Source organism: Alligator mississippiensis, chromosome 13 (genome assembly GCF_030867095.1).
Source record: "Alligator mississippiensis isolate rAllMis1 chromosome 13, rAllMis1, whole genome shotgun sequence".
In the NCBI taxonomy this organism is placed as follows: domain Eukaryota; kingdom Metazoa; phylum Chordata; order Crocodylia; family Alligatoridae; genus Alligator; species Alligator mississippiensis.
This window is the reverse complement of record NC_081836.1, coordinates 52,572,308-52,584,936: the sequence shown is the minus strand read 5'-3', so window position 1 is coordinate 52,584,936 and position 12,629 is coordinate 52,572,308. Positions and strand designations below refer to the sequence as shown.

Sequence of the window (12,629 nt, the reverse complement as noted above, 5' to 3'; positions counted from 1 at the left end):
AGGGTGGGTGTTGATAACAGCCTCCAAATACCTGAAGGGTGATTATATGGCGCGTGGAGAAGATTATTTTTTGTGGCCACAAGGGACAGGACAAGGAGCACTGGTCTTATACTGCAGGAGAGGAAATTTAGCTTGGGTATCTAGAAGAATTTCCTTACTATGAGAGTCAAGCTTTGGAAGAGATTCCCTGCAAAGACTGTGGAGTCTCCGTCTTTGCAAGTTTTTAAGAGCAGGTCAGACCAAGACTTACCTAGGAAGGTTTAGACAGGGGTGATCCTGCCTTGAGCAAAAGGTTGGGCTAGAGTGGCACCGGGCCACAAAGGGTTGGCTGCCGGACCAGAAGTGACTGGCATACTGCGGACTGGATACAAAAAAGGGCTGTCTGCTGGTCCGCAGCATGCCAGTCATGCCAGACTGAAGTATGCTGGTCCCAGACTGAAGTATGCTGGACCACAGTTTGCCGGTCCGCGGTCTAAAAAGTTTGGGAACCACTGGACTAGATGACCTCCTGAGGTCTCTTCTAGCCCTATGGTGCTCTGACAGCACCACCAACTGATACAAGATGAATATTTATAGGTCTGCAGGCTACAAATAGACCTGGTCCTGATTTAGCACAGTTTAGTGCAATCAGAGTGGAAGTCCTTCCCCCTAATGAACACTTGCAGTAGAAGATACTAGAAAACCTGTTCTGATTCACTGAGGATCATTGCTGTAAAAGTAACTAGGTTCATTTCAGGAGGAGATGCAAAAGAAGGCAGAGATATTGCAGTGCAAGGCAAAGTTGCAATCACTTACTCAGGTATTTCAGTTTTAAGGCAGGTAAAATGATGAGAAGTTTTCTGTCTCTATCTCATTCTGGTAGGCAGGAAGTAAAATCAATGCAAACCTATTGGGCGCCTATACATGTGCTCTGATGCGTTCTAAGTAGAACACGTCGGAGCAGACTCGATTGGGGTGTTCTTGCTAGAGCGCGCCAGTGTGCCTCACTGTCACATATATTAAGCATCCTAGATTACAACATGGCCGCGGGGGGGCGCTTTAATTAAAGCTGATCAAATGAGCAACCCCCGTGGCCATTTTGAAACGTGGGATGCTTAGTACACATGACGCTGCGGTGCTTTAATTAGAGTGGCTGTTCTAATTAAAACGCCTGACCCCTGCCCTCCCACCCTGGAGCACGTGTATAGATACCCACGGTTTTAGGCAAATTTACTGTTCAGTGTTTATCAAGGCAACAGTGAGGCACTGAAACAGCGGTGAAATGCTTCTCAGGAAAGGCTCATGGAGTCTGTGCACTCACCATCAGCTAGATGGACACTTGAAGCTCCTTGGGGAGCTCCCATAAGCTTTGTGGGTCAGCCCGCTGCTGAAGTGGCACTACTATTATCCAGAAGAAAGAATCTTCATTGGTTTGTAGATCTCGTAAGAGCAAAATGAAGCGTAGCTGAATGCACATATATATTTCATGCATGCTATACATTATGTACATACCTATTTCCCCTTATTTCTGGCTACCCCCATAATGGCCATATCAGACAAAACAGAGAGAGATCTGCTCAACAGTTTTCTTTATATGTTTTGGTTTCTCAATGTCTTTGGGCTTATCATGCCAAAACGGCTTTCCTCTTTTTGAATAGTTATCTGGGGCTCTGCTGAAGGTGACCAGATAGCATACTGGTAGTTGCCCTAAGAAATACAATAGATAGGTGGAAAACTTGAGAGAGCATGCAGATTACAGGTCCTGCAATGGGGTTTAAAGGGGTTGCTTGTCCATATCATCGTGGCCCTACCCAGCAAACACATGGCCTCCTAGATCCCAGCACGACTGCTGTATCCTCAACCAAAAGCCTTTTAAAAACCACCTGTTAACAGTCCCAGAAGAGCCAGCTTCACAACACACTGTAATCATTTAAAATGGTGACATGTTTTCCATCCCTCTCCTGTCTGCATGGCTTCATCTGCATAAGCAAATTCAGTGCCGGTTTCCCAGCACCAGAGAGCAGGCAGGTCTCAGGCATTTCTCCACTGTGCCGCGAAACTCATTGCAAAGCAGCTTTTCATAACACAAGGACATTTTGCAAAACTTTCCTTCTGTTCCTTGCTGTGGCTTGGCTCTATCAGAATTATTTATTATTTTATTATGTATTTATTTAAATTTCAATAATAAATGCTTATATGGGGCTCTGGGCATCCTGACACACAATTAATATTACAACAAAATCCTTGCAGCATGAAATAATTATTCCAAAAGGAACTCGCCGCCTACAGAAACACTTCCCTCCACCATCCTCATCTTGTGAAACAAACCCTCAGCTCCTTCCAAATGCCAGATCATGCAGAAGTCTCTTGTGGCGTGCCTGGAATGTCGTCCAATTTGTGCCCTCCTGCATTTAAAGAGGGGTTCCAGAGTCTTAGAAAACCCTGGCAGAGCCACCCCACCTCTTTTGTGATACGATGGCATGATATGGGGCAGGGGAGACGATATCCCTCAGGCTTTATATTGTAGCCAACACTTTAAATTCTCCTTGCAGCTAGTGCAGATCCCAGAACAGCGGTATCCCATGCTGTCAGTGAAATGCTCTGCATTCAGTACCACCTTAACCCTCCAAATGTTTTAAGATGCAGGCCCATCTAGCGGGCACCACAGTAAATTAATCTCAAGGTAAGATTAGCATGGATAGCAGCGACAAGGTCTGCATCTGGAAGGATAGGTTGCAACCTCCTAGTCCAGGGGTTTTCAACTGGGGGTATGTGTACCTCTGGGGGTACTTGAGATGGCCTCAGGGGGTATTCGGCAGCGGGTGCTGCCGCTGCCGGCACTTCCGCTGCCACTGGCACAGTTGCTGATAGGCTGTGGGGGACCCCCAGTCACCGAACGGCCACCGGGGGACTCCTGCCTTCTCAGCTGGCCACTGGGGATACACTGACCCAAAAAAGTTGAAAACCCTTGTCCTAGTCAGCTGTGGGTGACCATGGGTGACTGGTGCCACCTTAGTCGGGGGGGGGGGGCATGTGCCCCCCAGCAACAGGTCAGCGACTAACTGGGGGGGAGGGGGGCAATCTCACCGATGTGGGGGTGGTTCCCCCACAGCTGATCACTAAGTGGCCATGGATGCTTCTGGGAGCACTGCGGTTCTCCCACTCCCTGGCTGGAGCTCGCAGGGGGGCACCAGCGCTCCCACCTGCCCTGCCTGCCCATTGCCTAAGCAGCGAGCGCAGCCAGTCAGGGGGAACACTGGCACTCTTAGAGGGTACACGGACATCCCCGTGCACCCCCTATGCATTGCCACCGCGGGTGACGGAAGTGTCACACATGGGTTGCTGCTGTAATATGGTTATTCAATACCAGCTGGGTCTCCAAAGCTGTGAACTCAAGAAAGGATGGATGGGTTCCCACAATCAAAGGGTGCGACCACCTCCGCCCTATTCTCCAAATGTTTCACCCAACCCCTGCATCTCTTCTAGAGGTGGCTACAGCCATCTTGTGCTCATCCACACCCCAATTTTAATGGGGCCCTGGCTAAGGAGGTGAATCGGACAAGACAGAGACATGCTGTTGGACACCATTTACATACTGAAAACACTGATCTCATTCTCATCACTCCTTGCTAACTTGGATGGCTCTGCATACTTGCTGAAACAGGGGCATTCCCAAAAGCTCTTCAGGAAGAAAAGCAATTACCCACAACTACCCTAAAAGATCTGTCCAAGAAAAAGCAATGAAGCCACTGTAGAGCAGCACTGCTGCTCCTGGAAGGCCCATACATGACTGATTCTATAACACTTCGTATTCAATAGCATTGATGGAAGCTGACAAAACTAATCATACCAGCACGGTCACTTTGATCTCCAGCATTATCTACCAACCCAACCAAAGCAGTCATTGCTAAAGCCGGACCTATACCTTGATTGCCAAACATCAAGGAGACAAGGTTCAAAGCACTGGAGACACTAGGGGAAGCAGTGTAGCTAGGCTGCTGGCATTTGAAGCACCAAATCTTTTGGACTTGCTCTGAGCAGAATCAGGTGACCACACATTTCAAACCACACTGGAAGGCTGCGTCCTTATCACTTTCTCCAAATCGTTAACCTAAATGATTAATAGCGAGGGTGTACAGACAAGGCTAGTGATTTTCTAGACCTGATGCTCATGATGCAATGGCATATATAACCCAACCCTTCTCTACACTTGTGCCACTGCTAGCACTGGTGCTGAAAAAGGGCATGACATTCAGATAACCCTCGAATCTGGCAGGGTCGTTAAGTTCACACCTGCAGAAATTTGAGAGTGGCTGTTCCTAACCCATCTTGGACAGATGCCCGTCCAGCCCTTTTTTGAAAACCTCCAATGAAGAATGTGCCATAACTTTTCTACCCTACTACAACGCCCGCAGGCAGCTCGTTCCTTCTCTGATTCTCCTTATAGGCAGGAAGATTTAATCCATAACTACCGGGCTGTAGTTTAAATCCACTGCTTCTTGTTCTGCCATCTGCGGCAAGGAAGAACAATTTTTCTCCATCTTCTTCATGGCAGGCTTTCAAGCTGTTGAAAACTGCTATCACGTCCCCTGCCTTCATCTCCTTTCCTCCAAACTAAACATGCCTAGTTCTCTCAACCTTTCCTGCTATGGCTTGTCTGCCAACCCCTTTATCATCTTTGTTGTCTGCGTCCGGACCTTCTCCTGTTTCTCTCCGTCCTTCTTAGCACTGTTTGTGTCTACAATCCATTTTCTTTGTAGATTCACAGTTGCTTAGGGCAGGGATCATTCTGCCTGTATATACTTGCAAAGCATCTTCCAGACTCTGGACAATATAAAATAAGCAGCAGCATCCTTATTGGTTCACTTATAAGTAATTCTCTGAATTATGGTCCCAGGCTCTCCTCTCTGCTGAAAAAAACAGACTTTTCGGGTACATTTTATTCCTCCTCCTGCCCTCCATTACAATAGAGGTTGCCTATATCACAGGATCTGTTTTTGGAGTGGTTATATTCTTTTTAATACTTCACAACTATTGACTAAATAAAACTGCTGCAGGGTCGGAGGGGGGGGTGTTTGTTTTTTTGTTTTGTTTCGTTTTTTTCTGTTCGGTGCAGTCCTACATTGTGCCTATGAGTTTGTTACCTAGGAAACCTTTGTAGGCTGGAATTTGATTGGATGTGCTGTCAGATTAGAATCTGACAACCAAAGGTGCACGGATGCCCGTGAAGCAGCAAATAAAGAAAATGACTGACAATTTAAGTATTTTATTGGTAACATGAAAGGCAGAAATGCTGCGAGGAGAAAAATTAGGGGCCGGCGGTTCTTTTAGTCAAAGGGCCAGCATTACGGGAATTTGAAAATAGTTCTGATGGCACGTTGCTTGGAAAGCGATGGGAGCAGAAATGTTCTTCTGTGTTTATTTCTAATAAATAATCCAGAGGGCAGCAGCCCTTGCGTGCCGGAGGTGCTGCCAACGCCTGCACTAGAAACATGAGCAGACTAACTAGCAACTTGTACCCGAACCCGCGCAGGCCGGAAAGTCTCCGCCACCCCCATTTCACTGACCCTTCTTCGCCCTCCGCTTCTTCCTCCCTGACCGATAAATGACAAGTCACGCCGCTCAGCAGAGGTCCCGGGGCCAGCCATCACCTACCCCAGCCGGTAGGTTAACATGCTGACTCCCTATTGGCTGACGGTAAACGAATCAGCCGGGATCAGTCCAACGAGTAAGAGAGAGGACAAACAGGCACGGGGATTTTCGGTGGAGGGTAGGTTAGCCATTTGCTTAGCAGGCTGCCTATCGCCGGCTTCAAAATCACTGTGAATGAATCCATTTAGGCGCAGGAATTAATTTGAAGTGGAAAATATCATTATACGGCATTCATAGAGTGGAAAAGCCACAACTCTTTTCCTGCGTAAGGCTGCCAAGAAGGTCACTGCTGTGCTAACGTTCGGCGTTGTCCAATCCATTGTCATCGCTGGGCGGAGTATTCGAGTCGGGAAAAGCTCAAAACCGAGAGCCCAAAGCAAGCAACCTACCCCCCTTCCCAGCCTCTCGATGGAGGAGGAGAGAAGCCGGCGGCATCACTCAACTACTCTGAGCACGGGGCTTATAACTTCATCAAGTGATTCCCCGACAGCTTCATCTCCTTGGCTCTTCATGTTAAAAAAAAGCGAGAAAAAAAAAAGCCCGTTGTTGTTAGTTATTATTTGGCACTTCACTGTCTTATGGCTGTATTGCCCCATCTGCTCTACATGCCAATTAAACCATTTCTATCTCCCCAATGCTTGGCTTTCCTGTCATGGAGCGCCTAAGTTAATCTTTCAGATAAATGCATAGCAGAATGCAGCTGCCTACAGGTTTCTTCCCCCATTTGCCTCCTTGCTCCCCTCCCTTGGTGCAGAGCCACGGGGCTCCCCGAGAGCCGCGTGCTAACGGCAGGGATTCAGTCTGAGAGTCTCTTATGGACTTGTTCACATGTCAGCAACCCCATGGGAGCCGGTGGGAGTTTATTTTCCTTTCTCCCTCCTGCAAAAAACTTGACACCTCAGGCTAAGGGGTTAAAGCAGAAATGCAAGACGATGACATCTTAGCTGAAAGCAAGTCTCAGCCGGCCAGACACGCGGCATTAAGTGGGATCCAAGACACACCAAAAGAGGCACCAGAGGAAAACGGCATCAGAATATTCTTTGCTGCAAAGGACAGAGCTTCTGCAGTGCCCTCATGGTAATGAGCCCTCTTTTAATTCTCTGTATCACAGAAAATCTCGCTCTCTGCTAAAGAAGATGGAGAGGCTGAAATGCTGGGAAACCTGAGCTTGTCTCCTAAGACAGCCTGTGAGAACATAGCCTAGAAGAGTGGAAAACACAAACAAGGAGGAGATAAAAGATGCACCACTCCTAGAAAATAAGGTGTTCAAACTGCCTGCCCACCCCACCCAAAGTAAACAGCATTTGCAGACTGATCAAAAGGCAGCATATCTCTGATTGCCACCTCTACTGGGAGCCCATTAACATTTTGTGCCTCAAAGCGCTCCCCAAGAAAAACAAGGAAGCATCAAAGAAACCATGTAGAAGGGCTGTGCAGCTAAGCGCCAAGGAAAACCGGGCAGTGCATTTTGTTCATGTACAAACGTGCATGCATCGACATGAGCACGGAGGGCTAGGATCTTGCTAGGAGGCCCCAGGTTCTACCACAATGCAGAACAAATAGATAATAATGTTAAGGGCAAGGTTAAAATCCACTGTCCTCTGTCTATGCTGTACAGCCTGCACATGTCTAGGGTAGAAGTGGACCCCCTCACTGCACCCCCGCAGGCTATTTTTATGCCCAACCAGGAAACGCACAAAATATTGAAATCAGTGTCAAACAGGGGAGGCACTAAACTCACAATCGTGCTCTGCTACCTGTATTAATGGCAGGTTTAATTCTGGGTTGTTGCAGGGGATGTGCCCATTAATAACATGGATTTGAATCTTGAGCATCACACAAGGAGAGACTGGAGCTGCAGCAAGGGCTGCCTGCTGTACGGAGGGTCAGTCATAGGGCAGCACGAAGCAGCAGGCTGCCCACAATAATTAACAAGAGGTGAGAGCCAGGTAACCATGAAAAGCAGCTGGAGCTGCAGCTGCAGATGAAATCTGTCATCTTGAACCACTTGCTGCTTTCAGTTTATCCTTGCTGAAAGGGTCAGGCTTTGAGTGGTTTGGCCCACTGCTGGCTCCTTGTGCTGTCAGCCTTGACTCGCCAGGATTTCAGTTGACAACGTACAATTTTATAGACACATTTACCTTTTCCCATGCTCCTTAACGCAGCCTCTAAACCAGCCTTTTAACCCAGAGTGGTCGCTGCATTCCTGCAGAGTGTGAATGCTTTGTTTCTCCATAAAGAGAATGCAAGATGGAAAACAGAGGACTCAAATGCATAATTTCAGCAGAAACTACTATCTTCCCTACACACACAATGTAACAGCAAGCTGAAAGGAAGGCAGAGCATCCTTGTAATGAGAACAGAGGCTGGGGAGTCAGAAAACCAAAATCCTGGCTTCTGGCATCATTTTCTATGTGACTACTGGCTAATCCTGCAAGCATCAGTGCCTCAGGTTCCCTGGCTGTAACAAACCAGTTGCCCTACTCCCAGGGGTGTGCGGAGGCTTACTTACTGCAAGTATTACTGCAAAGCTTTGAGATCTTTGAAGGGAAGGTGGAACAGAAAAGCAAAGAATCATTGTGAAAAAGGAGACTGCTCTCCTTAACCTTAGCGCTGATGGGAGCTGCAGAGCAGCTGTGAAGGAGATTCACTGTGAAAACTTCAAGCCATATGTGCTTCAGTCTCATGATGTGAAGTTCATTTCAGATGACTCTCAGTTCAGGAGATACATGCAGGGGGCTGGTTACATCCTGACATCTCGGTGCATGTGCAGTTTTTCCAGGAGCTTCAAGGTTGCAACCCCAAAAGGAGAGCAGAATACTCAATGCCTAACCGGGAAGGTGCTATACAGCGTGACCGTTTGCATTTGCATGCTATCAGCGACATTGGGAGATTCTGAAGGACCTGATGCAGCCAGGCTGTGAACGTGCACTGGGTAGGAACTGTTCATTACTCATCACCGTAGCATGCCAGTTTTGTAGGCAGACAAATGCTGTTCTGCAGGGAAGGAGCCTTGAGAACCAAATGCCTGAGATCCTCAAAGTAGTATCTGCACTGCATCAGTGGTGGGTCTGGGGAGGGGAAGGTGGAACAGGGTTGAGCAACCCGCACCCACCAGAGTTTGCCTGTAGGGCTGCTATAGGTTTATCCCCAACATCTGCCCTTGAGACCTTGGTCTCCAGCGAGCCTGGAAGCAGCTGCTGGACAACAAGTCTGGAGCAGCTCTATGAATAAGCTTCCAGGTCTGGAGCCCATCAGTGGACTTGGGTGCTCAGCCCTATCCTCTACAAGGCTTGCTGCTGACCCAGGACAGAGAAGGACACCTGCTTTTCGAGAGCTCCCTCTGGCCAGTGATGATGGGCGAGTTTGGTGACTGTGCAGGCTCTGACACATCTAGGGTGGGTGAGAAGGAAGCACTCACCTCTGACTCCGACACCTCCATGGGCTTCTCGTTCAGTCCCACGCTCTCACTCAGCACCGCCCCATTGTACTTGTTGCAGATGTCCTCATCGGAGTAGTGCAGCCCACCAGGGCTTGGGCGAGGAGGGGACCTGGAAGAAGACACAGGGACAGTGTATGGGATTTAACAAGTACCATACACGTGCTAAAATCCTTTCCATACCTGACAGTATCACCTTTGACATTCCTGCCCCCTCTGAACAAAAGCGCCATCACTCAGAGACTTACCTCATCCCTGAAATGAGAAGTTCAGCATCTATGCCAGGCCAAGCTCTGCTCAGTCTCTGATCAGTGATCACAGCACTGACGATCAGAGGCTGATATCACAATCAAGGGCAGGGATTCATAAATTAACTCAGCGTTTCCACCAGATCCTCCAAACAGAGGTCTATCCCAAGATCCTATTTGCTTGTTCCATGGTAAGTACGAAGCTAAGCAAGCGAAAGAATACGATGGCTAACTCTGAAAGGTGGCATCTCCCTTCTTACCTTGTCCCATTCTTCTTGGAGAACGTGCTCTTGACATTTAGGTGTCTGCTGTTGAGCTCCAGTGCCGTGAAGCCTCCGTTATCCAGTGTAACAGTCTCCTCTACATTAGAGATGCTTTTACCTGGAGGTAAACAACCAGCGCGTTAGCTAGGAGAAGGATGCCGCCTCAGTTATATGCAAAGAAATAATCTAAGTAAGCACCAGAAACAAGGTGCAAACCTATCATTCCTTTTGTTGCTACTCCCAGGCTCTTGCAACACTCTCTACCTTCTTTCTCTACGGCAGAATATCCTAGCATGGAGGCAGAGAAGTCAGCTGGGCAGGAGCAGGCTGAAAACGGGATGAGGGAGATGCTGATTGAAGCAAATGAAGGAAAAGTTAAAAGAAGAAGGCAGGTGATAGAAAGGAAGGAGTGAAACTAGAAAGAAAGCCTGGGCGCATGGTGAAAGGTAAAAGAGATTGGAGATGCTACAGGGAGACAAATCATAGGAACAAGCAAAGTAAAGAACAAAGGACAGGGGAAGGGGGAAGGGGAAGAGAAAGACATAGCAAGAGATTTTCCCCCCTCCGGCTTGTCCCAAAGGCTTGAGCTTTGCTGATGTCCTGGGCAGGAAGACTGGGCTCTTATTGCCACTTTACTACAGGCAGGTAGGTTATCCTCAGCTTCAACTTCAATGCTACATTAAGACTAGGTGGGAACATGGATATCAGAAAGGAGAGGTCAAATCTGCCTTTTCATGTCTGTCTTCCTAATAGAAAGCACAACTCGGAGGATGAGAGACTTTTTATGTGCTGGGCATAGGGATATATAATAGCATTAGCCTGGTAAAATGCCATGGCATTCACACATTTAAATCCCCTGGGACTAAAAATCTGATTTACTAACACTTGTTAGAAGTGAATTTACACAGAAGGAATAAATCCTTTCTCTGGGGCTGAATCCCTGGACGTGCTCACAGAGGCTCTTCTATCATCTATCCGGATGATACCAGCCCTTCAGCATTACAGGAGCTGGGGCCCCCACAGCCCACTCCGGCTAATTAGCGTTCATCTTGGAATATGCTAACATCAGGGCATTCACATAGCTCTTTCCTGGGAATAGTTAACGTCAAAGACACATGCACAAAGAACACTGCAAAACTGATTTTCAAAGCTCCAGAACCAGGGGTGATCTGTGTTTTGAAAGGGGAACATTTGCCCATCTCCAGGGATGGGACAGGAGCTCCTGTTTCCTGTGAGAAGCTGACAGTTAAAGACCATTACTAAGACCAAATTAAAAGCCTGGGACCCAGAATGCACTTGAAATTCAAACAGTCACAACACTTGAGGCTAGCATCTGAGGATGAGAGTTATCTCGATGCTATTTATCATATAGATGGGCTGCAATTTGCTCCCAGCATGGGCAAACTCCCTAAATACATACAACATGCAACTTTTCCTCTGGAAGCAGTGGCTGGAAATTGGAGTGTGCATTATATCCAAGAAAAACCACTAAGGTTCTCTGACACTGGGGTGAGACCAGAAGTAAAATCTGCAGTGATCCACAGACAGTACAGCAATGAGCAGGCTCAGCTCCCTAGTTGCTGCTAGTCAGTGGGTATGTCTACATGAGAGGTGTACTGCAGAGCTGACTAATTAGCTCTGCAGTAAACTCTCAGCATCTACATGTGCGGCCCTATTTGGCCGCCGTAAACTAACAAACTGCAACAGAGTTATTTAATGTGCTGCAGTGAATGTGTAGGTGCTGATGGGGTTGGCTGGGACACAAGGGTACTTCAGAGCGGGGACTGCCTGCCAACTAGCCCCACACTGAAGCACCATCATGCCCCAGCCAGCCCCTCCGCAGCATGATGGACCAGGCAGGAGCAGCCCCAAGTTGTCAAGCTGATCCCCTGGGGCCCCTGCCAGGTGGGGATGGATGCTCCACCCTGGCTCAACATGCTGCAGTTCTGGGCACATGTTAAAATGCAGTAAACCCTGGTGTGAACTGTGCTGGAATTGATTGCTTTGAATTAATTGCACGTGTAGATGCACCTAGTTACTTACTATAAGGAAAGACCTTTCCTCCTGCATTCTGCCTTTCAAAAACCAAGTGTGTATTATATTCCAGGGTGTGCTGTATGCGAGAAAATATGGTACTTGTACATGGTTGGAAACACGGAGCAGCAAAAGCCATTTCTATCAAAACGGAGATCTGATTTATCTGCTCCAGCCAAATAAAATAGCCAGAATGAAAGATAGCACAGCTGCTGAAACAGAGCACGTTCCCACTTCTAGTCTCTTCAACACATAAGAGTACATCCAGGATGCAGGAAGAAGTGAAATGCAAACATCAGCCACTTACCCGTGCTGCAATTCTTATATTTCTTGTTCTGCCCATGCAGGACCAAGGCAAATGCCACCAGCAAGATGAGGATCAGACTGGAAAGCGCCATCACCAGCAGGAACCACCACTCCTCATAGAAAGGGGTTTCTGTTTGTGCTACGAGGAGAACAAGCACATCATTAGAATCGTGATTATGTCGCCCTACGCCCCTTCAGCAGCTCCTTCACTTCCCATTGAAGTCGGTATCCAATTTAATCACAAGAACTGGAGGGCTTAAGAGAAGGGGTTAGTCTCAGGTGAAGATGCTCCCTTACAGTTCTCCTGACGTGCTCAGGCTTCCTGACTGCTAGTGCCCCTGATATTCTCTGTCTCTACATTTCCCATGTCATCTGACGGGCAGGATCTCCACTGCTTATTTTGGTTGAACCTATGCAGGACAGCGTCTACCTGACCTGCAAGAGGCACACCCAGGACCAGTGAGCAATCAGTGTCCATACAATCAGAGAAAATGAGGGGTGGAAGGGATCTCAGGAGATCAACCTGAGTCCAACCTCCTGCTCAAAGCAGGGCCACCCCAAGGCTTTGTCTAGCCAGGTCTTAAAAACCACTCCATTCCCATGCACCTTGAATCAAGCATCTAACAACCCTGCTCTTCTCTTCTTAGCAATCCTCCTGTTCACAAATGGTGAAGTTACCCAGTCCTGCTTGGCCACTTCCTTGTTATT

At 47.9% G+C, this 12,629-nt stretch overlaps 1 protein-coding gene across 3 annotated transcripts in view; it reads right to left on the bottom strand.

Moving 5' to 3' along the window:
* The window catches only part of SDK1 (sidekick cell adhesion molecule 1), a 683,598-nt gene that overhangs the window by 6,168 nt on the left and 664,801 nt on the right, over positions 1-12,629 (bottom strand). For all 3 annotated transcript variants that reach the window (XM_019494663.2, XM_014610818.3, XM_019494664.2), the window contains 3 exons: positions 11,923-12,060; positions 9,579-9,699; positions 9,053-9,182 (listed from right to left, as the gene is read on the bottom strand). In XM_019494663.2, the coding sequence (XP_019350208.2) occupies positions 9,053-9,182; positions 9,579-9,699; positions 11,923-12,060 (389 nt within the window). The remainder of the gene's footprint in view (positions 1-9,052; positions 9,183-9,578; positions 9,700-11,922; positions 12,061-12,629) is intronic.